Raw genomic sequence first — 26,346 nt, 5'->3', positions numbered from 1 at the left:
CGTTATCGCGAGGATGAGAATAAGAATTGTATGTGCTTTGGAACGCCTCCTACATATTGTGGCTATTATTTCTGGATTGTGTCTTTTGAATTAAGAGTTTTTACGAAGTGTTACTAATAAATCATTTCATTCTGGCGTTCAGGGGTACTTTTAAAATGTATCCTACGCTTGGAGGGCCCGGGCTGTTGGGCAAGTGAAGTCTGGGACTTCCACAACTGGAGTGTAAGTTCGAATCCAGGGCGTGTTGACTTCAGCCAGGCATCCAAAGCAACTAATTGGCCCGGTTGCTCGTGGTCGCAATAATGTGATTCTCGGTGGGGCGCGTGACGAGTTGTGCGTCAATGTCACGAAGAGTAGCGTGAAGCCTCGACACGCGCTACGTCGCCACATAACCATGCTCAACAAGCCACTTGATAAGATGCGCAGATTGATGGCCTCAGACGCGGAGGCAACGGAGATTCGCTCCACCACCTGGATTGAGGAGTCACTACGCCACCATGAGGACTTGGAGCGCATTGGGAATTGGGGAGGGATTACAGAGATTACAGAGAACATGCTGTAAAATGTAATTTGTAACATTTCGTATGATTACTCAAGGTCAGTAACTAAATGTAAAATGGTTAGAAATAGTATTTAAGCATCGCATAAAGCTGAATGTTCATTATTGACAAGGTGTATTTCTATTCTCTGCATGCTCGTATGAATGTTTTAATCTTAAGTGTTTCACCGCTGTTGAAACGCTCTTTGGATCGCAGCACTTGTACGGATACATTTTTTTTAATGACGGAATAAATTGCATAATTTATTTAACAAATCACATTAAAATGCAAAGTAATTTCTTCAGTAATCAAAATACTTTTTGAATGTAACTATTCTGATTACCAACGGTTTAAATTGTAACTAATGGAGTAGTTACTAATATTTTGTATTTTAAATATGTAATCCAGTTACATATATTCTGTTACTCCTCAACCCTGTTTTTGTGCTTATTACCGATATGCCGATGGTTTTAATTTGGTCAATGGTTGGAATATAAATATTGGCAGCAGATACATTGGTGCGGTATTTTTAATTTCAAATGATATTCATTAAAGGGCTCCAAAGTTGCTAAAGCACACCTTAATGAAAAATGTTCACAACATGTATCAAAATGGTAAAAATACTATTTTATTGAAAATTCATTGAGTAAAAAATAGAACCAATGTGTAAATAAATATAGGCGCAATAGTGCCCTGCAAACACTGAACGTTCTCCTAACGTTAGAGTTTGGTTCTTTTTTGGGGAACCAATTTCGAACGTTCTATTTGGGTTCTATTTTTTGCAACCATAAACCAACGTTTCTAGAACGTTGCAGGGAGGTTTTTGTGCAACACCTTAAAAAGAACATCCATAGAACGTTCCCTAATGGTTAGTTTTTGTTTTTATATTTACAACCATAATCTAAACTTCCCAGAATGTTGTTAGCTAGCTGGGTTAGGCCTATATGGCAAAATGTGCTATCTTTTGAGACCTCAAGATGCTTTTAAGAGTATCAACTTAAGGCGCTTATTCACAATAACCGCTTCAGAAAATGATTAACCATTTACTTGTTAGTTTCAGGCACATTTGGTATTTTAAAACATCTCACCAGGCATTGATGAATCCACGGCTGGGTGGCGCTATTACTCAGCAGTACGTCATAAGACTGTAGTGCGGGTTCTGGAGGCTGGAGGCAGTGTTTTATTGGATGAAATCAGCCTGTGGTTTCACTCTGGGATCAATCGCTCAGTCATGGCGACCGGGAAGGCGGCGAGTTCCAGCGCTTAACCCGGATAACAAGCGATATATCAATAAACCGCGATTTCGGCGCGTGCACAGCGGCTTATCTTTACGGAATACGATTTCAAAAACATTTACGGACACATCCACGTGGAATACTCATTCAGGATAAAAGGTAAGGACTTTATGACTTGAAGGCTTGGGTCTTAAATGAACCGGCCAGTTTTACTAACTTGGCGCGAAAAAGAGTTCCAATGAGTTCTACGATCAGAGAATCGCTGTTACATTGTCGCGATCTCCAACACGATTAAATCTTCGTACACCGCGACTTCGGTTGCCACGCGTCATATCGTATCTTTAGTGTACAGTATGTTCACACCAAAGCTTTACTATAGTCATGTTTTACTGTAGCTTTCCTCAAGCTTCAAATAACAAGAAATGCAATGGTGATACCATGTTTTTTGGGCATACAGTGATCTTATTTCAAGTACACTGGAGTGCCATAGTATTAAAACCAACACTGCACCATAGTAAAAGTCTGTAAGGGTCACTCAGCAAGCATTTCACCATCATATAGAATTATTGATGTATATAATCCCATAGCCAGTTGAACCTATATGTAGGATAAAGGAAGATCATTTGTTTTAATTGCATGCATTTTCTGCATTGATTTGGGAATGGTTAGTGATGCTGTATTTTAAGTGGAAGTAGGGTGTAGGGTGGTTCTCCTGATCATTTGCACCTTATTGACTTTCCCTGTCCCATGGATTCTTGATTCTAGTAACCCACAGACAGCTTAACCTAGTAACATCTGATCCTTAGGGATTACTTGAATAACCCACATCTGCTGTGCCACTGGATCAACACCACTGGATGTGGAATACTGCCACTCTATTACAAGATTTACCACCCAGGAAGCACATGTTCATCTCTGAGATGTCTGTTTTAGGTATTTTCATCTGCTAAACATCTTAAAAATCTCAGATTTACAAACATTCTAAATCATAAACATCTCAAAGACATCTTCTGGACGTCTTATTCACATTTTGTAGAGGTATTGCAGATGAGCACATCTTCCTGATGTAAACACAAACATCAAATAGACTTCTGGGTGATGCACATGTGCTATCAGGGTATGGTAATCACGTATATCTGCCAGACATCTATTAGATGCATTGCATCCGTTTCCTCTCAGATGTCAAGAAGACATTCATCAGATGTCTTTGAGACGTTTATGTTTTCGAATGTTTGTTAATCTGAGATTTTTAAGATGTTTAGCTGATGTTTATTGGAATGTGATGCTTTCCAGACATAAAACTGACATCTCTGTGACGTATGTGTGCTATCTGGTATAGTTTCTGCCAAAAATAAAACAAATTGTAGATTTGAAATCAACCTATTTATGCCAGACATTCAACATCATGACCTTATAGAAATGTACCATGCTAATCATAGTTATTAAAATGATAATATACTGTAGGATCTCCAAACAGGGTAAGAACCTTCTTTTTTTGAGTACAGCAGTGGCTAATACTAGATAGTATCAATACGTGTAGTAACAATTGTATTTAAGAACACAGACTTAGAAGAGGATTTTAATAATTTAAATAAGGCTATTTAACTAGATTTCTACATTTTATGACATATATGTAATTTGTTTTTGCCCTTTGCAAAAGTTAACCCCAGATTGCTAAGATGTTCTGGGTTGTTGCTACACCATTACTAGGTGCTTGCTAGGATGTTCTGAATGGTTGCTAGGGCATTGCTAGGTGGTTGCTAGGATGTTCTGGATGGTTGCTAGGGCATTGCTAGATGGTTTCCTGGATGTTTTGTGTTCGTGAGGACATTGCTATGATTTTGTTAAATCATTGCTAGGTGGTTGCTAGGATGTTCTGGATTGTTGCTAGGGCATTGCTTGGTGCTGGCTGGGATGTTCTGGGTGGTTGCTAGGGCATTGCTAGGTGGTTGCTAGGATGTTCTGGATGGTTGTTAACGCATTGCTACAATGTTCTGGATGTCTGCTAGCACATTGCTAGGATGTTCTGGATGGTTGCTAGGGGATTGTTTGGTTCTTGATAGGGCATTGCTAAGGTGTTTCTAGGCATTGCTAGGTGGTTGTTAGGATGTTCTGGATGGTTGCTAGGGCATTGTTAGGTGGTTGCTAGGATGTTCTGTATTGATGCTAGGTGGTTGCTAGGATGTTCTGTATTGTTGCTAGGGCATTGCTAGGATGTTCTGGATGGTTGCTAGGGCATTGCTAGGTGGTTGCTAGGATGTTCTGTATTGTTGCTAGGGCATTGCTAGGTGGTTGCTAGGATGTTCTGTATTGTTGCCAGGGCATTCCTATGTGGTTTCTTGGATGTTCTGAATGGTTGCTAAGGCATTGCTAGGATGTTTTGGATGGTTGCTAGGGCAATGATTGGTGATTGATAAGATGATCTGAGTGGTTGCTAGTTCATTGCTAAGTGGTTGCTAGGATGTTCTGGGTGGTTGCTAGGGCAATGATTGGTGATTGATAAGATGATCTGGATGGTTGGTTGGTCATTGCTAGGTGGTTGTTAGGACATTGCTATGATGTCCTGGGTTGTGCTAGGGCATTTCTAAGGTGTTCAGGGTGGATGCTCACTGGTCAAAATCAAATTACTTTCATCCATTTTATCGTCCAACATGTGACATGTATAAAGTCTGATTACGTAGAAAAGAATAGCACACCTCCACATGATTTGAAATGGAAAGTTTAATACTTTGAGTCAGAGTTTGTTTAAATCCTAAACTCTTATTAGAAGCAATTGTACTAGATGTGCTTGCCTTAGCAAACACCACTAATTAGACAATATGTTGAGTGTTGTATATTGTTTACATTGACAAGCAGTCTAGAACAGGCCTTGGTGATTCATGTGTTCTTTGTGGAGTTGTTTGGTCAAAGGCACACTTTATAGCAAACTCAAGGCCAGTGTTGTTGATCCATGCGTTCACATGTGTACAGTGAGTCTGTGCATATGTCTGCCTCACAGAGCGGCCACAGTTGAACACCCCTCTGTCTGGCCAAACACATCCGTGGGAAATTTCAGGCAAACAAGTTGAAAGGCAGGTTAACTCGCTCGGTGAGCACGAGTCTGGGAACATAACCCTGCAGCTTTTGTTTAGTTCCTCTTTGGTTTTGCTCCCTCTTCTCTATAATGGGTGTGTGAGTGTTTGTAAAACATGGAAAAATAAATGTTTGTTTGACGTTGTTTGAACAAAGTAACTGTTTAGAACTGAGCCATAAAATGCCATTTTACCCTTTGAAATAGGTCTTAAATAAGTACGTGGCACTACCATGGCATGGAGATGGTATTACCATGGTGCTTTGACATACTCTGCTATTAATGCTACATAATACTAGGTACAACAAATAATATTATGGATTTACCATTGTACATGTTTAAAAAATGTGTTATTACCATGATACCATGTCCTAAAATATGTTAATACCATGTTAAATGGTAAAAAATATTTTTACCTTGGTTAATGTCCAAAACCTTTTTTTTTTACCATAGTACCATTTCCAAAAACATGGAATTACTGTGGTGCCATGTCCAAAAATACAGTAATACAATAGTAATGTGTCCTAAAAACATGGTATTACCATGGTAAATGTCCAAATACATGGTATTTTGTGTTGTAAGAGTAGGCTAGATCTGAGTAGAGTAGACTTGGTCCAAAAAATATTGATTTACCATGGTAAATATCCAAAAACTTGTTTTTACCATGGTGCCATTTCCTAAAAACATATTTTACCATGGTGCCATGTCTGAAAATATGGTATTATTGTGGTGCCATGTCCAAAAATTTGGTATTACCATGGTTTTACTATAGTATGTATCCAACAATTTTTATTACCATGGTACCATGTCTGAAAATATAGTAATACAATGGTAACATGTCCTAAAAACATGGTATTACCAAGGAACGTTTTCCTAAAACATGGTACTACTTTAGTTACATTATAAAAAAGGTGGTACTACTACTTCCAAAAAACAGGATTTTACCGTGGTGCCATGTCCGAAAACATGGTTTTACCATAGTAACATGTCCAAAAATATTTACACATCAATAAATAGGGTGTTACCAATAGTTCCGTGTCTAAAAACATGGTATTACTATAGTATATATCCAAACGCATTTTACTACCATGGTAACATGCCCAAAACACTGATTTACCATGGTACCGTGTCCAAAAACATGGTACTACTGTAGTTTCATGTCCAAAAATGTGGTATTACCATGGTACAGTGTTCCAAATATGTGGTACTACTACCATGGTAAATGTCCAAAAACATGGTATTTTGTAAGAGTAGGCTAGATCAGAGTAGACTTGGTCCAAAAAACATGGATTTACCATGGTACCATGTCCTAAAAATTTATTTTACCATGGTGCCATGTCCTAAAAACGTATTTTACCATGGCGCCATGTCCTAAAAATGTATTTTACCATGGTAACATGTCCTAAAAATCTATTTTACCATGGTGCCATGTCCTAAAAATTTATTTTACCATGGCACCATGTCCTAAAAACGTATTTTACCATGGCACCATGTCCTAAAAACGTATTTTACCATGGTGCCATGTCCTAAAAACGTATTTTACCATGGTGCCATGTCCTAAAAATGTATTTTACCATGGCGCCATGTCCTAAAAACGTATTTTACCATGGCGCCATGTCCTAAAAATGTATTTTACCATGGTGCCATGTCCTAAAAACGTATTTTACCATGGTGCCATGTCCTAAAAATGTATTTTACTATGGTGCCATGTCCTAAAAACGTATTTTACCATGGTACCATGTCCTAAAAACGTATTTTACCATGGTGCCATGTCCTAAAAACGTATTTTACTGTGGTACCGTGTCTGAAAACATGGTATTACTATAGTATATGTCCAAGCAGATTTATTTACCAAAGTTAATTTATAACCAAAATGCTGTGCAAATACTACCATGCCAAAAAATAATAATAATAAAATGTGGTAATTGTGTAGCACATGTTGTTGCTATAAATCTTCTTAGTCAAGTGTCACTTTTTCTCCAGAAATACTTCCCATGTTTTCGCTCGGGCGAGTTGTTTATAGCTTTGACATGTTAATGTGACCTTCTGTATTTGCATGCCGCTTACTTTCACACTTTTTATGGCTTAAGTTTCCAGTTGTGGCTAAATCTGTATAGGTTTCCCTTTCGCTTCGTTTGCCAACAAATGTTTTAACGCTCAGCATGGCAACAGTGTTTTGGTGTGTATGTAGTGTTTCCTGTTAATGGGAAATTATAGAAAGAGGATCTCAAAACACAGTACTAATAATGCACTACTTTAGAATAGGGTCATATAATCGTAAACTTATTGGTCAACCCTGTTGCTCATAATTCTTAAGTATAATGAACAATTTATTAAAATCAATATTTTGATACTTTATTACACCTAAGATTGCGTTACATCTACTGTAAAATGAGAAGTGCAACTCTTGAAAAAGGAATTTGATCCCTTCTCTATATGTTTGTATGAGCACTCTTGGGGCAGATTATGGGTTAGAAAATCATGGGAAGACATTAGAATTTATAGTGAAACCCCTTTGAGAAAAGTACCAGAATCTTGAGTGTGAGAAAATCATTTGTGTTGAATCTATACTGCAAAGAAAGTCGATCAACCTGCTTTACTCGTAACTAGTGCAGAACTAATCATGTGAAATGAATGGTATACCCAACAATTGAGCAATGCTGGCTTAAAATTCTGGTGATATGTGGAATATGTTCACAATGATTTGGCTGCAGATGTAAAATTACAGAAAAATTATGTGGAGAACATTAGACAGATGTTTTAATAGCGTCTCTGGTTTAAACTTAAGTAGCAACAATGGTGACAGAGTAGGTAAGTAAATTTCTGTGAATCAGTTTAAACTGACCATTTCAATCAAATTCATTTAGTTATTTTTTTTTAAACATGCCTTGATTATTTTTGAGTATTTAATTATTTAATCATTTTGAATATACTTGGCTACAATAAGAGGTAGACGATATATCGGTTTGACCGATTAATCGGCGCTGATAGTTGCTTTTTGGAACTATCGGATATCTGCAGTTTTTATTTATGTATTCCTTATTTTTTTTTTCCTCATCTGGTGAAAAGATAAATAATATATACATATTGAATATATTTAGGCTTTAAAAAGCTTAAATTGTTAAATACTTCCATGTAGAGCATTGTAATGGAGCCAAGTCTCTGTACGTTTTAAAATAAAAGTCTCTGGTGTATTTCTGGATTTTCTTTATATATATTGAAAATATTCAACGTTATGCACCAAATTTAAACTTTTCAGATTATTAGTGGAATTCTGGTTGCACAATAACATGCTTTTGAGATTTTAATATTTTCAGAACACTTGTAACCTCAAATTCTGTGCCCATCATGGTAAGGACGAAGACATTTTTAATCATACTATAAATCGACTTAAAAACAAAACAATCTGCTTATTAATCAGTTAACAGCCTTTTCCACCACCTTATTTATCAGTATTGGCAAAATCCACTATCGGTCGACCTCTAGCTACAATAATAGTTTGTTGAAATTGGAGCCCGACCGAAATGGGATTTTTGGGATGGATTTTAGATGGGGAAATTCACCGATTACCGATATGGTAGCCGATGTAGTTAATTTGAGCTGGAATGAAAACAGACCTTTTCTATGTGGATTGTTCACCAATTTTACACCGATATGACCATGCGAAGGTACTCAAAGTTGCTTTCTTAAATATTTTTATCAAAGAATATTTGACATTATTATTATACATTGTCAACAAATTCTAGAAATGAACACTGAGAAAATAAAGAATAAATAAATATATTAGTTAATAAATATCAGTATTACTGTTTAGGATCAAATGCTGACTATATTAGTACTGCCAGTCAATTATTGCCAGGTTGTAAAACAAGAAGCATTTACACCTGCCAAGACAAGACATAAACAGCGGCAGTGGTGTTACACCATATTCTGTTGTACAAGTTCAGGGGAAACTTTCAACGGTGAAAACCAGGCTTTTATATATTACATTTTATAAATGCTACGACTGGAATTGTTCGGTTGAAGGGGATACAAACTGTGAAAATAGTTTGGTGAATACATGTTTGCACATTAGCTTTCACTCAGCTGACAAGCAATGAAAGTAGCTACGTGGTTAGCTAGTTAGCTATAAGCTCATTGACACGGAGAGTAAAAGATGGACCAGCATTGTGTTTCACCAAATAGGTAACAGCGTAGCATGAAATCAACCCTCAACAGACACACTCCACCACTGCACTGTTGTCTACTGAGCTGCAAAAAGATGCTCTGATGTTTACCTTTTGATCTGCTACATTACTTACTGCACTGACAAACTATAGCTGACAAACAGCAAACAGACATGAGTGACGTGGTTGTCAGGGACAGGATTAACGTTATATTAGTTATATTGGAAAGGGAAAATGATGGGGTAATTGCTTAGTAACATTCCAGTATGTACTTCACAAACTAGTTAGCAACTTACCGAGAAGACACCGCTCAACTCCGCACCCAATGGAGTCAGAGCACGCTCTGCTGGATAAACTATGTAATGACACCAATTCTAAAGCACTGTTTTCATCATTATATGTTCTAAAAATAACTTTTCATATCTGTGCATATTGGTAAACATACACTCACCTAAAGGATTATTAGGAACACCATACTAATACTGTGTTTGACCCCCTTTCGCCTTCAGAACTGCCTTAATTCTACGTGGCATTGATTCAACAAGGTGCTGAAAGCATTCTTTAGAAATGTTGGCCCATATTGATAGGATAGCATCTTGCAGTTGATGGAGATTTGTGGGATGCACATCCAGGGCATGAAGCTCCCGTTCCACCACATCCCAAAGATGCTCTATTGGGTTGAGATCTGGTGACTGTGGGGGCCATTTTAGTACAGTGAACTCATTGTCATGTTCAAGTAACCAATTTAAAATGATTCGAGCTTTGTGACATGGTGCATTATCCTGCTGGAAGTAGCCATCAGAGGATGGATCCTTGTTCTCATTCTGTTTACACCAAATTCTGACTCGACCATCTGAATGTCTCAACAGAAATCGAGACTCATCAGACCAGGCAACATTTTTCCAGTCTTCAACTGTCCAATTTTGGTGAGCTCTTGCAAATTGTAGCCTCTTTTTCCTATTTGTAGTGGAGATGAGTGGTACCCGGTGGGGTCTTCTGCTGTTGTAGCCCATCCGCCTCAAGGTCGTGCGTGTTGTGGCTTCACAAATGCTTTGCGGCATACCTCGGTTGTAACGAGTGGTTATTTCAGGCAAAGTTGCTCTTCTATCAGCTTGAATCAGTCGGCCCATTCTCCTCTGACCTCTAGCATCAACAAGGCATTTTCAGCCCACAGGACTGCCGCATACTGGATGTTTTTCCTTTTCACACCATTCTTTGTAAATCCTAGAAATGGTTGTGCGTGAAAATCCCAGTAACTGAGCAGATTGTGAAATACTCAGACCGGCCCGTCTGGCACCAACAACCATGCCACGCTCAAAATTGCTTAAATCACCTTTCTTTCCCATTCTGACATTCAGTTTGGAGTTCAGGAGATTGTCTTGACCAGGACCACACCCCTAAATGCATTGAAGCAACTGCCATGTGATTGGTTGATTAGATAATTGCATTAATGAGAAATTGAACAGGTGTTCCTAATAATCCTTTAGGTGAGTGTATATGCTGATACTGATATATCGGTGAAAGGAACTAGTTGAAATTATGTTTCCACTCATTGTAAAAATTATACTTAAGCCATTTCAGAGCTTGACACTTGTTCTGTGCCTGTCCTAGTAAGAAAAGAATAAGAAAATATTTGGACATTCGTTTTGACAAGTCGTTTTTAAAAACTATCGTATAATTAATCGGCTATCTGCCTTTCTCACCACCCTAGTTAAATGTATCTGCAAAATCTGCTATCGGTTGACCTCTAATATACACCAATCAGCCACAACATTAAAACCTGCCTAATATTGTGTAGGTCCTAAACAATAAGTGTCATAATGTAGGTTTTAAAGACTCTAGTTTCAATGAATATGTAGTTCTTTAGAAGTCTTTATATGAGTACATCAGTTCATTCAGGCCTGCTGTTTGTATTTCCATTGTAAGGATGATCAGTCTTTGTGTAATTAAAGGGCTGTTCTGGTATAGTGAGGGCTGATAATAGAGAAGCAAACATCAAGTAGTTGAAAAGTAAATTAAAGCTCTGCTGTTCTACTGAAGATACTGTCCTAAAAGAGTCCGTTTTGGGTGGGTAATGAAACTGCCAACCAGGGGGATTAAATTTCCCAGAGGAGCCACTTCTCAATTACTCATTCAGTTTAAATGTATGTAACCAGTAACTTCAGCTCAGGACAGGAAAGAATGGGCCTCTTTATTGCACTGTTTGTGTTAGCAGAATGGACATTGAGAGCCTGTTGGACTCTATTGCTATCATTCACCCCTATTCTCCTGTTTTTCTAGTCAATTCTTTCTTTTATTTCTTTAAGTTTATTTTGTCATTTTTGGGGCTTTTTCATTAGTTATTGACTGATATATTGGCCAGACCAGTTAATCAGCTGATCTATCTTTGGCCATTTTAAGATTATCGGCTTATAACTGTTTACACTTGGCCAATAAACAGAAGTTTCAGTGATAGGCCGATATATCGGTCAAGCAGATGAATTGGCCAATATTTGGCCATTTTGAGATTATAAGCATTTTCTGGTAATTGTGCCCAATTTGCCAATTAACAGAAGTTTTAGTGACTGAATTTTGACCAGGCCAGTAAATTGCCGATATTACGAAATTGTTTGATTATCGGCTGAAATCCATGTACCCTTAACAGAATTAACTGATTAACGGAAGTGTCAGTAATGGACCATAATATCGGCCAGGTTGATTCACTTACCGATATTTGGCCATTTTAATATTATCGGCTGATAACCGTTTACACTTGGCCAATATACAGCAATTATAGGCAGATATATCGGTCAGGCGGTTTAATTGCCTGATTTTGGGGCATTTTGAGATTTATTACCATTTTTTCGCTAACTGTGCCCACTTTGTCGAGTAGCAGAAGTCTTACCATGCATGCAGACCAGATGAGGCGAGAGCGTCAAAATTAGCTCTGGCTGCCCTGCCAACAACGCTATCGAAGATTCGTGGATGCTCTGATGTAGCGGCAATGTTGGTTCGGAATTTCTGGTTTTGTGAACTATATTTAAAGGTGCCGCAAAACATCCAGACATGTCGACCGATACCTTTTTGCCGACCTATCACACGTATATCCTCATGTGAAAGTAAGAAACCGATCGATGAAAGTAATTCAAATTATGGATGTTTGTTACCGAAATAAAAAACATTTGTAATAATAAGCAAACAGGGACAGATTGTATATTACAGGAAAACCCGCCACGGCAATAATTTGTTTCTCCTCCATTTTTTCTTCGGAACTATTGTTTGGTGGGAACCAAAATTGACACGGTTGTGTTCTCTAGACTTCTCTAGATCGGAGCACTTCTATATTCCAATAGGTTGCCGCCGAACCGCGTCAAAGCTCATTACCATAATGTTGCCTGCAACTTTCCTCTGACGACCACACTGCCCAAGATGCACCGGCCACGGACACGCCGCTTCTCGCCGCCATAAAAATTGTATGACGTCTGGTCGATTTGATGCTCTTCACGCCTCTGGTCTGAACGCACCATTAGGGATTGAATTTTGACCATGCCAGTAAATTGTCTGATATTTTTTTATAATTATGAGATTATCGGCCAATAACAATGCAATTTATGTCTGAACTACAGAAATGTTATTTCCTAAAGTCTCTATTTTGCTATAAAATATCAGCAAGAACAATTGAGTGGCTTACCTTTGGCCATTTTAAGATCATCTGCTGATAGCTGTGCACACTTGGCCGATATATCTGTCAGACCGATTAATTGGCCGATATTTGGCCATTTTTAGATTTTCAGAATTTTCAGATAATTGTGCCCAATTTGCAGATTAATAGAAGTCTTAGTGACTGAATTTTGGCCAGTACAGTAAATGTAATGATACTGGCAAATTTTTTAATTGTTGGCCAATAACCATGCCATTTATGTCTGAACCGCCCGTATAATTAACCAATTGATTGCTGATTTATCTTTGGCTATGATTATCGCCATTTTCCGATAAATGTGCTCACTTTACGGTTTAACAGAATTGATTGAATTTTACGCCAGGCCAGTAAATTGGTCAATATTGCAAAATGTTTAGATTATCGGCAGAAAACTGTGTACAGTTAACAGAATTAAAAGATTAACAGAAGTGTTTGTGATAGACCAATATATTGGCCAGTCCTATTAAATGCCCGATATTTGTCCATTTTGAGATTATCAGCATTGGCCAATAACTGTTCCCCTTTCGTCAATGAACAGAAGTCTTCGGAACTGGCCAATCGTTTTGGGCCAGGCCAACAAAATCTGGAAATATAAACCATTTTGAGATTATCAACCGCGATTGTTAGCCGATTACCATCATGGCTGATAAAGAAGTGAATGTGAAATAAAATTTTTCTTCCAAAATAAATTTTTCAGTGGATACTAAAGTTTTTCTTTTTTTTTCTTTAAACGTTTAAGTAAATTTTAAGTAAATATTATGTATAATAGGTGTTAATTTAATTAAATAGCTATCATTGAATTGTATTTTGTATACAAAATGCCATTGAAATACTTTTCGTTTGAGAATATCTCTGAATAAAATACAGCATTGGTTTCGACTTCTCTTTTCACGCTTTCTCAGTCACCTTCTTCATTACACAAAATGTCAAACAGTACAAGAAAATCAATATCAAAATGCTGTTCATCATCGTCCATCCATCACAAGAACGCTCAAGTCTCCGTGTTATTATAGCCCTGTGTTCTGATGTCTTCCCTGTAGGAACATAATGACGGTCCCTCATTCCCTTGATGATCAAAGCATTGCTGATAGCTGATAAGCTGTATTGATCTGCTATTACTTAACTAACATCTGATTCACTGGACATACTGTCAGGGCTCACATAATGCCACAGAATAGACTCCCAAACACAAAGAGCTTTCAGAGTATCCCATTTACACCTTTCATTGACATGCATTTAAGGTGATCAGATCACTATTGGATTGCACTTGACGACATTAAATACCAGGTGTAAATGCACCCAAGATGCATCATGATTGGTTCACTGAAACCACATTCGGAGGTGGTCAGGGATGTATTCTGTAAGGTGTAGGGCTGTGTTGATACCATCAAATATCGATATATCGTGATACTTTTTCTCATGATATTGTATAAATACTTTCAGATCCATGCATCAATATTTATATTTAACAATTTGTGTATTCGTATCATGTTAATACACAACAAAGTTGGCACACTGTTGCTTCCAAATCAATTTAATGAGCTCACCAAGAGACAAATAAATGTGATTATTCAAGCTACATGCTCTTCATCAGACATCAGTATTTAATTAAAATGAATTGTCACTGCCATTTTGCAATCTTGTCAATGAACAGTAAAAAATACAATGAATTATTCCACTTGAAATATATCATCTTTCCCCACTTGCTTGCGTTTCTCTCAGACCAATTGCAAAAAACATTTTCCTCCGCGCCGCTCAACTCCGCTCCGCTCAACTCCGCTCCGCTCAACTCCGCACCGCTCAACTCCGCATCCGCTCAACTCCGCACCGATCAACTCCGCTCCGCTCAACTCCGCACCGACTCAACTCCGCTCCGCTCAACTCCGCACCGCTCAACTCCGCTCCTCTCAACTCCGCTCCGCTCAACTCCGCACCGCTCAACTCCGCACCGCTCAACTCCGCACCGCTCCGCTCAACTCCGCACCGCTCAACTCCGCTCCGCTCAACTCCGCACCGCTCAACTCCGCACCGCTCAACTCCGCTCAACTCCGCACCACTCAACTCCGCGCCGCTCAACTCCGCGCCGCTCAACTCCGCACCCATCTTTGAGTATTTTTTATTATTCTTATTTTCTGGTCTTCTGGTAAAAATATCGAACTTGAGAAGCAGAATGGCGTTAGATATTTTGTCTTGTTTTCAGCTAAATCAAACAAAATTTGGTGTAATTTATGTTTAGAACAAGAATAAACTATTCGCCAATGGGGTAAGAAAATAAACTTGTTTTGCTTTTGAATCAAAGTTTTTTTCATTTCTTTCCCCAGCAGCAAATATATGCTTTTCTTTTCATCTTATAGGCGTAAACGTTACTAAATTTGGTTACATTGTCTTGTTTTCAGAGAATTCTATCTAGACGAGTCTTTCACTGGAAAACAAGACAAAATATTCAATAAGAAAATTATTTTGTGCTGTGTGGGCTGAGTAGATAATAACAGAATTATAAACTTTTTGGTGAAATATCACTTTAAATTCTCCAAGGTTATCAATCTCCTATTTCTTGTCTCTGGAATGGAGGTTGTTGTGAAATTAGTGAAGGCTGGCTGGTTTTACTTGTTTAGAAACCCCTTCATGCTTGATATCCTGTTGTGACTTGCCTTTCTAGCATGTCTGAGAGTCTGTGATGAATGCAATTCTGTCAGAATGCTCATTTGAATGTTAAAAGTTAGTCTTGACGTGAGATTCCTTCAGGAATGTGTGTTTTGTGGTTGTGCTCTTTGCCAAGTCAAGTAATTTGCACATCGGATCTCAAGAATTATTTGCATTTGCATATTTTATATATATATATATATATATATATGTATGTGTGTGTGTGTGTGTGTGTGTGTTTTGTAGCAACGGAGAGAAACGCTACTGTAAGTGTCCCTTTTATTTTTGTACTGTACTCTTGAGGTCTCTGTTGAGAAACTGAAAATGTCGTCTCGATGGTAACCACTTGATGTGGCGGATGTTAGTCTGACAATCTGAAGGGGTTCTCTTCTCTTATCTCTCTTTCATGTGCAGAGATTTGAAAAGGACTGTTTGATTATAGTGTATATGTTTCGTCAGATTGGGAAGAGAAGTGTTATAAGGTGGTCATCCGCTGTAATATCTTTGAACTTGCAAATTTAATTTTTCTAATCTATTCCTCGTGGTGGCACGGTTACTCGTCTCAATCCGGGTGGCGAAGGATAAGTCTCAGTTGTCTCCACTTCTGAGACGTCAATCCGCGCATCTTATCACGTGACTCGTTGTGCATGACACCGCGGAGACTCACAGCATGTGGAGGCTCATGCTACTCTCCACGATCCACACACAACTATCCACACGCCCCATTGAGAGCGAGAACCACTAATCGTGACCACGAGGAGGTTACCCCATGTGACTCTACCCTCCCTAGCAACCGGGCCAATTTGGTTGCTTAGGAGACCTGGCTGGAGTCACTCAGCACACCTGGATTCAAATTCACGACTCCAGGTGTGATAGTCAGCGTCAATACTCAATACTGTACCGAAAATACTGCCGCTTCTGGTACGTGTCACCTTGCGACTCGTGCTTAAAGTGGGAATGGTGTAATCTGTTAATATGGGCGCGAAACACGCCGCTTGCGGAGATGTGTGAACCCGCCGTGAGTTGTGTGCAGAGCGCTCTGGTATTTCAAAAAAGCAGTCGGAGGGCCAGATAAAGATGATTGACAGGCCGGATTTGGCCCTTAGGCCGCCAGTTGACTAGCCTTGATCTAAGGTTGAAAATCCCTGCATATAATGCCTTCTAAACCCACCTCTAATGACTTCCTAAATCCGTAACCCGCTGCAAAACGGAGTGATGGCAGGACTATTGTTTTGTTTGTTTTTAAGCTGTTGTAACAGTATTAAGGGCATTGTGGAGTTCAGCAGATTTGATACCGCTCAGACTCTCATTGCAACACCTGAGCGCTGCCTCATCTGTACAGATCCATGTTTTTTTCCACCGATTTTAGTTTACTTGTTCAAAACAGAATATTTCATCTGCGGTCGAATTCTACATTAACCAAACATCTGTGTGTTTGTGTGATATTGTCATAACAGCATGATTTGTTTATAGCAAAGTACATATCAGGAATCCTAAATCGTGGTATACTCGATGGTAATACCAAGGTACTTGAAATATGTTCTGATGCTGTATTACCACATTCATATACCGTGGTGGTTCAGAGTACTTCAGAGAGTACCAAGATGCCATAATGGCAGTGTCCAGTACCATGGTATTACCATGATACTTTTCCTAAACGTTATTACCCCAGATTGAGCTTTGTGCATGTTTATGTTCTCAGGTGGGTTTGTGTCAGTATGGTGGAGCCAGAGGAGCGGCCCTCGGTGGCAGGCCAAAGGCTCGGGGCTCCTGAGAGCATGGGAGTCAGCACGCTTGAGCCCGGCATGCGGCCCCCCACCATGCCCCCCGGCAGACAAATCTCCATCCGTGTTCAAATGCTCGATGACACTCAGGAAGTCTTTGAAGTCTCGGTAAGTCACAGTTTGTGTCACACTTTCGCTTTTGAGACTTTTTGTGTTGTTGTTTTTTTTTTTTTTTTTTTTTTTTTTTAATCGGGGAATTGTTTGCTTTTAAATTTGTTATTTGTTTTGTTTAGGATGGTTTTATTTTTAGATTATTTTTATTTTTGAATTTTCTCACTTTTGAAACGTGGGTTTAGTTTATTTATTTATAATTTGTATCCCCTTTTCTCCCATTTTGGAATGCCCAATTCCCACTACTTAGTTGGTCCTCGTGGTGGCGTGGTTACTCGCCTTAATCCGTGTGCGGAGGCCAAGTCTCAGTTGCCTCCGCTTCTGAGACCGTCAATCCGCGCATCTTATCACATGACTCCTTGTGCATGACGCCTCGGAGACTCACGGCATGTGGAGGCTCATGCTACTCTCCACGATCCACACACAACTCACCACACGCCCCATTGAGAGTGAGAACCCCTAATCACCACCACAAGGAGGTTACCCCATGTGACTCTACCCTCCCTAGCAACCAGGCCAATTTGGTTGCTTAGGAGACCTGGCTGGAGTCACTCAGCACACCCTGGATTAGAACTTGCAACTACAGGGGTGATAATCAGCATCAATACTCACTGAGATACCCAAGACCCTGGTTTTGTTTTATTGTTAAGAAATCAGGGATTTGTTCACTTTTAAATGTAGTATTATTATTATGATTATTTTTTTTGTTTTTGAGGTTTTTTAGAAATTGCATTTGTCCTGGGTATCTCAGCGAGTATTGACACTGACTTTCACACCTGTAGTCACGAGTTCGAATCCAGGTTGTGCTGAGTGACTCCAGTCAGGTCCCCTAAGCAACCAAATTGGCCTGGTTGCTAGGGAGGGTAGAGTCACATGGGGTAACCTCCTCTTGGTGGTGATTAGTGGTTCTCGCTCTCAATGGAGCGTGTGGTGAGTTGTGTGTGGATCGTGGAGAGTAGCATGAGCCTCCACATGCTGCGAGTCTCCGCGGTGTCATGCACAACGAGTCACGTGATAAGATGCGCGGATGGAACTGAGACTTGTCCTCCGCCACCCGGATTGAGGTGAGTAACCGCACCACCACGAGGACCAGCCAAGTAGTGGGAATTGGGCATTCCAAAATGGGAGAAAAAGAGGATAAAATTAAACGTTCGTTTTGGGAAGTCATGGGTTTGTTCGAAATGGCACACACTACCATACTACTAATAGCCTAGTATTTTGGCAGTATGTATATTATGCAAAGTATATACAAATTTCCTGTATCCAAAGAATCCCTCCTAGTACATCTGCCAAAATGTGCAGTATATAACGAAGCACGTGCTTGACATGATCTTCCATTTAACGAGCGAACTGAAAGCAACCATGATTTGAACATCTCTTTCTTGACTTTATTTTCATTATTTGAGTTAATTTATTTATATTTTTTCCAAAAAATCTGAGATGATAACTTGCTAAATTAAATATTAACACAGTGAGGTCATGTGAAAACAATGTAGCATATCGTTGCATAATTAATACTCTTGTACTTAATATTTAAAAACAATAGGATCTGTAGTATATACTGCGCAGTAAGTAGTGTTCTAGTATTACATTTAGAGTCCAGGAAGTGTATACTAAAGCTTCTGCTTCTGTCCCCTCAGGATTAGACTCTTTTGTGTTAGCTTCACCCTCTCTTTTCATCACTTTAGTTCCCTTGGGAATAATAATGACGTTGAAAAGCCTCAGCCTTGTTCACTAATGAGAAAATGCCCTCATTGATCGCCACCAAAGGAGACATAAGCTCCTCAGGCATGTTGTGTAACTGAAAAAAGAAAGAAAAAAAAAACCCCTCTGTTGTAAGAGCCCGTCTGAATGATCTATCATCCATTCGAGAAGCTAATTTGACGCTATCCGAAGGTCTCATTTTAGAACGGCAACATATGGATGACGTGAGGAAGCTGCTCTTTTCTGTTACCTCAGTGTTTCTGTGTAGAGTTTGTGGAATGTTTACAGGCCGTCAGGGGCACACCCTTCACTCTGGTGATGCCCGAGGGCAGGTTGTCGAGTCAGCTTTATTTCCAAGTATGCGTACACCATACCAATTTTATTTTAGGCATGTACAAATTAGTGTTGTCACGGTACCAAAATTTCAGTAGTCTGTACCAATTGAAATTTCACGGTACTCGATACCTCGGTACCAAAGCAAAACACAAAAACAGGTTACTGAACAACTCTTTTATTAACAAAGTTAACATATTAACAGCTGAACTAAGAACAGAAATATGCCATTGAGCAACACTTCAAGTTAAATATATTATTTTTGCATTATAACAAAACTGTACGGTGTATGCTTAGAAGTATTTTTGAACACTTATATAAGATTTGCTTCAACTTTGACTAAGTTTTTACCAAGTACGAAAAAAAAACCTAAATAAACAAGCATACAATAGAACGAATAAAAAACAATTTCCAAACTAATGCGCAAAGTGCTCTCATAATAATAATAAAGCTACATATTGCCAATTTTCTTCACGATAAGAAATGCACAGTGACATATATTATGATTAAATAAGTTCTAATCAAGCTGCATTAAGCGTCCGCGCTCGAGGGATGAGCGTCCCCGAGGCAGAGTCTCTCTCAGCCGGTGCAGTTTCAATCTCTCCCCCTTAGATCGGGACATTCGCGCAACTCATTGAAGAAGCGCCGACCACACAGAGAAATGCCAGTTTCTGAGTTTATAGTTATTAACATGAGCTGCTTCTGTATTGTTTGAACTTTAATAAAGCTATAACACATTAAATATAACTGCATTTGTAACGCATGTTTCCTTTAAAGAGCTCCGTCTCCGCTTATTTATATTTTTTATAATTCCCTAATACTTTGGGATCTACATAAGATTAAGCTGTTGAATGTTTCGAGTGCATCTGGACTGTGATCTCTGTAATTCTTCTCCTCCGTCAGGCATGACCTGCTGCTCTCACGCTTCATCATTACAGTTTAATGTGATTTCATGTTACGTTAAATGAGATCAAGCGACTATTTTTTATTTTTGACGTTGTCGATAATGTCGACTAAACCTTTCAGCCCTAATGCAAATGATAATATGCTTTTAAACTCACCTGCTTTAGTTGCTTGAATAAATCCGGGTGTCTGTCTTTCAGGTGCTTTATTAAGTTTGACGTGTTTCCTCCTCTCGTCAGAAAATTGTGAAAGCAGCGTTTACAAATAGGTTTTTGCTGATCTATGATGTTTCCCTTTTCATCAGCCTCAAATCCAAAGAATTTCCAAACCTGGCTTTTTCCACTTTTCTTTTCGACAAGATTCAGTTGACCTTGTCGTCATCTTTTGCTTATTGTGAGCGTTCGAAAGTTCCCGACCAGAAATTCTGGTATCGTAAAAATGTTTTTTTTTTGAGTACCGACTTGGTACCGGAGTACCGGTATTTTTGACAACACTAGTACAAATACAAATCTGTTGTATACAGTGCAAGGTAATGTCAGAAGAGGTTAGATGTGATGGATAAATCTAAATTGACTAAACTGTGAATTGCACATAATTATTGCTCAATGGGGCGGCTTTAACTGTTCATGAGATGGATCGCCTGAAGGAGAAAACTGTTCTTGTGTCTGACAGTTTTGGTGCTCAGAGCTCTGAAGTGTCGGCCAGAATGCAACAGTTCAGAAAGGTAGGTCTAATGGACTGGGTGAATTGGGTCCAGAGTGATTTTACCAGCTCTTTTCCTAACTCTTTTAATTCTCCTATTAGTTATTGAAGTGCACAGGATAGACTCAATGACTGCTGAGTAGAACTGTATCAGCAGCATCTGTGGCAGGTTGAACTTCCTCAACTGGCGAAGGAAGTACTACCTCTTTTGGGCCTTTTTTCACAATGGAGTCAATGTGGGTGTCCTACTTCAGCTCCTGTGAGATGGTAGTGCCCAGGAACCTGAATGACTCCACTGCTGCCACAGTTCTGTTCAGAATGGTGAGGGGGGTCAATGTTGGGGTGTTCCTCCTAAAGTCCACAATCATCTCCATAGTTGAACGTGTTCAGCTCCAGGTAGTTTTGACTGCACCAGACAGTCAGCTGTTCAACCTCCCTTCTATATGCAGACTCATTGTCATCCTGAATAAGGCTTATAGAAGCATTGTGCTGTTTTCCATGGCCGTCCATGTTGTGAAATGCCTGCAGGTGTCCTAATAAACACTCTCAGTCTTAATAAAATTGATTCTTGGTGTCCTTAAGGGTTCAACAATCAGTCTCCATCCAGGCGTGACACCCCGAATAGTGGAGAATGGATCCCCTGCAATAGAGTTTTTGTTGTTTTTGGTACACATGATAGTTGGCAGTTGTTTTAGTTTGGCTTACATGCTTACCAGTTTACTTAGAAATAAAAAAAATCTGTAATTTACTCTCCCATTTAGTTCCAAACATGTACAACTCTTTTTCTTTTTAGCAGAATATCACAGATATATATATATATAAAATTGGGAATGGGACTGCCAAGATTAAAAAATGGCAAAAAGGACCCATAAAAGTGGCCCATGTGCCCATGCGTCTTCTGAAGCCATATGATGGCTTGATGGCAAAATTCAAATCAAAATAAGCAATTTGGTTGACCAAATTGTTGGCAAAACCCCGCAACCCGCTGCCAGCCACTAAACTGAATCTCTTTGGATGGAAGTGTGTATTCACATAGATGAGAATAAAAATCTTTTCTTCCTTTTCCCAGAACAAATGCAGCTTTCCAACTGAGCTTTGGAATATATCACTCCACTCCATCCAGATCTCCCTAAACTCAATCTGACAAGCTGTGCCAAATTTAACGCTAAGTCACCAGCAATACGGCGGTTGCTCTTTTCGCAAGAATACATAATGTGATGGATAAAAAAATAGATGAAAGACCTTGGCGAGAGACTGAAGGCGAGAGGTGTACATTCATAAATATGGATCATATTATTTCTGTGTGTATATTTGAGGGTCTTTTGTGTTATAAAATCCTTCTTTTAAAGACGCCATGAAATAGCTTGACTAGCAGTTTTCTTTATCTGTTGTTGTCTATCCAGGGACATATAAAGACCAGTTTGCACCATCCAATCAATTCCTGACAGGAACAACTTCATGCATTTGCCACAACCTCGGGTATTTCAGTTCTTCTGAAAACTGCTGCGATTGCGATCAAGTGAAAGACTTTATCTAATCTTCTCATGTCTGTGAACTGACATTGAACGTGCATAGATCAGCAGTTTGAATAAACAGCTTCCAGAATCATTAAGATAAAGAGGGTTTGAAGTTTTTGATGTTTTGAAGATGTTGTTGGCTGAACATCTGTAGTCACACTGACAGGAGCATTCTGGGATGGGAAAGAGCTCATTTCCTTTGGGACTAGAGTGTTTCCGGTAGACAGAAATATCTGGAAGATATAGGTTGTGAAAATTAACATGACGAAGACCATAAGACTGTACATGCATCCTATTGAATGTCCTGCGATTGTCCCTTACTGCCTTGTTTTTAAACAAGAAATGAAGCGTCTAATTATTTAATGTATTTAATATGAAGTGATTGAATAATTCGAATAATTCAGGTGAAGAAAGAAACAATGGTAGAGCCATGGACCTTTTGGAGATGTATAGCGGTAATATGTACCATGCTATTCTTTGAATTACCTAATGGTGCGTTCACATACAACGCAAATAGAGCGTTTCGCGCAGCGCGATTACATACAAAGTCAATGCGATGACGCGAATAGATGCGAATTTGTGGCGGGTGAGACGTGAATGAAGCGAATGGCGAAATCGCTTCATTCACGTGATCGCGCGTGTTGAAATCGTTCAACTCGAGCGAGACATTTGCATAGCGCGTTGTCGCGAAAGCCTATCAGCATTGAGATTGACCAAATCTCACTGACGTACTGACGTAGTGGCAGAAGAAATCAGGAAAAATGGACGAGAAAATGGTTGTAGCGCACCCGGAATTGTACGACACGACGTCAACGTATCTCGGACTTCCACAACAGATACAGATATGCTTGTGGGTGACTTCCTGTATTATCAGCATTGTCTTGTAAATCTACAATCTGTCTGCAGATTAACCCAGAGTAAAATAGGAAGCTAATTTCTAAATGTTTAAAAAAAAATTTTTTGGACTTGATCCACTGTAATCATTCCAGGTTTGGTTTTTTGGACATGGTGCTTTTGGTACTACCAATTTTTCTCAGCCATTTATGATATTTGTAACCTTCATTATGGAATTGCTCTCATTTTATTGTCTATCTTTGTGCTTTTTTTGGCATTTACAAGCCCACCGCACAGCAACTGCTTATTGTCTAAATTGGTTTAATGAGGGTGAACAAAAAAGAACGGATGATTCATAGACCTAAACATTCAGACTGCGTGCATAGTTTAGCATTAAAGTTGTGTAATTATATTGACGTTAACCTGATTTTGTTTAACATTGTCTTAACTACTGGAGTTCAGTTTTGCTGATGCTATATTTTGCCAGTTGCACATTTGGATTTGTGGTGTTGTTTATTTTCTAGCTAACATTTAGGTTTGTCAAAAAGACTGAAAATGCAAAGTATTCATATAATGAAGGGTGTGTCAAAATGTTTGGGTGTGTTTTGATGCTTGGAGTCTGTGGTTTTCACAGAGTATCATTTAGAATAGGATAAAAGTAGTATTTGTATGGTCTGTGTTTTAAATAACATGAAAGACATTCAAATAATGTACAGTACATCCATAATTAAAAGAAAAAATGCAAAAGCATATTTTGCATGAAGAAAATGAAGCATATTTTTAGGGCTAATAAGTTTGCTTTACATTGCGACATTATTGTGAGATACCGCTTAGTGTGTGTGTGTGTGTGTGTGTGTGTATGTGTGTGTGTGTATATATATATATATATATATTAGGGCTGTCAATCAATTAAAAATTTTAATCAAATTAATTACATGGTGTCCCAATTAATTAATCGCATATGAAAAAGCCCCTCATATAACAATAATTCAATATATAATTATACAGTTATATTAAAATTTTTTATATATATATTCAGATAATTAAAATGCATTACATTCTTGTGGCAGAAGAGTTCATCATTGTATTCTAAAGCCGCTTTTTTTATTGTCTTATCAATGTTTTGTTTGCTACCATATTATTGATCATAAGTCAATCATTGGAATACAGACATATTTTTTTATTAATGCTTACAAAACTTTTACATCTAGAGCCAAGAGGTATATTAAAACAAACAACAACAAAAAGGAAAATAAATAAATAAACCGTTTAATAAAAATATCAAATTGTTTACATTTAAATACACTTGTTCTTATGTATTGCTGAACCTCTGCATTAAAAATGAATACTAATGGTTTATAACCACTATACTTACATTTATGAATATTAAACTTTGCTAACAAAAGCAGAACATTAATCAAATAATATTTATGTAGAGACATGTCATAGCTAAAAAAAACTAATAAAACATTTTCAAACAAAGTTGAAAGCTGGGAATAATATGATCTCTAACAATCTTGCAGAAATCAAAAACAAGTCGAGTAAATATTTATGGGTAACTTCCAAATTTTGCACCATCTCAATCCAGCCACAGCCTGCGTCAGACATGCTTGTGTAGCGTCTCGGGTGCGTTGTTTCATAAACATACATTTTTAGGTCACTGTTTCAAGTTAAATATAGTTTAATACTCAATCTTTAAACACATCTTGAGATCTCTTAGTTCGCATTTGCGCACCTTTGAGTGTTTTAAACGCAAGAACGTAACGCATGTTTGTGTTGCTGCTGAAGGTTGTTTTGTTCACTGTATAAACTGTGCGTTGCTCATACAGCTGAAGTTTCACTTACTGTCCCCTGGAGTAAACAGCTGGTACTACAAGCTTGCTTTTCTCAGGAATCTTCCATATTATGGTCCGGGGGGGCATTGCGATTAATTTCGTAAATGTTTTTAACGCGTTATTTTTAGTCAAATTAATCGCACGGAATTAATGCGTTAAATCGACAGCCCTAAAATATATATATATATATAATCACACACACATATATATATATATATATATACATATATATATATATATATATATATATATATATATATATATATATATATATATATACACTCACCTAAAGGATTATTAGGAACACCTGTTCAATTTCTCATTAATGCAATTATCTAATCAACCAATCACATGGCAGTTGCTTCAATGCATTTAGGGGTGTGGTCCTGGTCAAGACAATCTCCTGAACTCCAAACTGAATGTCAGAATGGGAAAGAAAGGTGATTTAAGCAATTTTGAGCGTGGCATGGTTGTTGGTGCCAGACGGGCCGGTCTGAGTATTTCACAATCTGCTCAGTTACTGGGATTTTCACGCACAACCATTTCTAGGGTTTACAAAGAATGGTGTGAAAAGGAAAAACATCCAGTATGCGGCAGTCCTGTGGGCTGAAAATGCCTTGTTGATGCTAGAGGTCAGAGGAGAATGGGCCGACTGATTCAAGCTGATAGAAGAGCAACTTTGCCTGAAATAACCACTCGTTACAACCGAGGTATGCAGCAAAGCATTTGTGAAGCCACAACACGCACAACCTTGAGGCGGATGGGCTACAACAGCAGAAGACCCCACCGGGTACCACTCATCTCCACTACAAATAGGAAAAAGAGGCTACAATTTGCAAGAGCTCACCAAAATTGGACAGTTGAAGACTGGAAAAATGTTGCCTGGTCTGATGAGTCTCGATTTCTGTTGAGACATTCAGATGGTAGAGTCAGAATTTGGCGTAAACAGAATGAGAACATGGATCCATCATGCCTTGTTACCACTGTGCAGGCTGGTGGTGGTGGTGTAATGGTGTGGGGGATGTTTTCTTGGCACACTTTAGGTCCCTTAGTGCCAATTGGGCATCGTTTAAATGCCACGGCCTACCTGAGCATTGTTTCTGACCATGTCCATCCCTTTATGGCCACCATGTACCCATCCTCTGATGGCTACTTCCAGCAGGATAATGCACCTTGTCACAAACTCGAATCATTTCAAATTGGTTTCTTGAACATGACAATGAGTTCACTGTACTAAAATGGCCCCCACAGTCACCAGATCTCAACCCAATAGAGCATCTTTGGGATGTGG

General features: G+C 38.7%; 1 protein-coding gene across 3 annotated transcripts in view; it reads left to right on the top strand.

Moving 5' to 3' along the window:
• Nucleotides 1-1,767: 1,767 nt before the first annotated feature.
• farp1 (FERM, RhoGEF (ARHGEF) and pleckstrin domain protein 1 (chondrocyte-derived)) overlaps nucleotides 1,768-26,346 on the top strand; it is a 96,814-nt gene continuing 72,235 nt past the window's right edge. For all 3 annotated transcript variants that reach the window (XM_052127084.1, XM_052127083.1, XM_052127082.1), the window contains exons 1-2: nucleotides 1,768-1,933; nucleotides 17,035-17,224. In XM_052127084.1, coding sequence (XP_051983044.1) covers nucleotides 17,051-17,224 — 174 coding nt within the window. In that variant the 5' untranslated portion in view covers nucleotides 1,768-1,933; nucleotides 17,035-17,050. The remainder of the gene's footprint in view (nucleotides 1,934-17,034; nucleotides 17,225-26,346) is intronic.

This window comes from Xyrauchen texanus, chromosome 5 (genome assembly GCF_025860055.1).
Source record: "Xyrauchen texanus isolate HMW12.3.18 chromosome 5, RBS_HiC_50CHRs, whole genome shotgun sequence".
Classification (NCBI taxonomy): domain Eukaryota; kingdom Metazoa; phylum Chordata; class Actinopteri; order Cypriniformes; family Catostomidae; genus Xyrauchen; species Xyrauchen texanus.
This window is presented reverse-complemented; position numbering and strand designations above follow the sequence as displayed.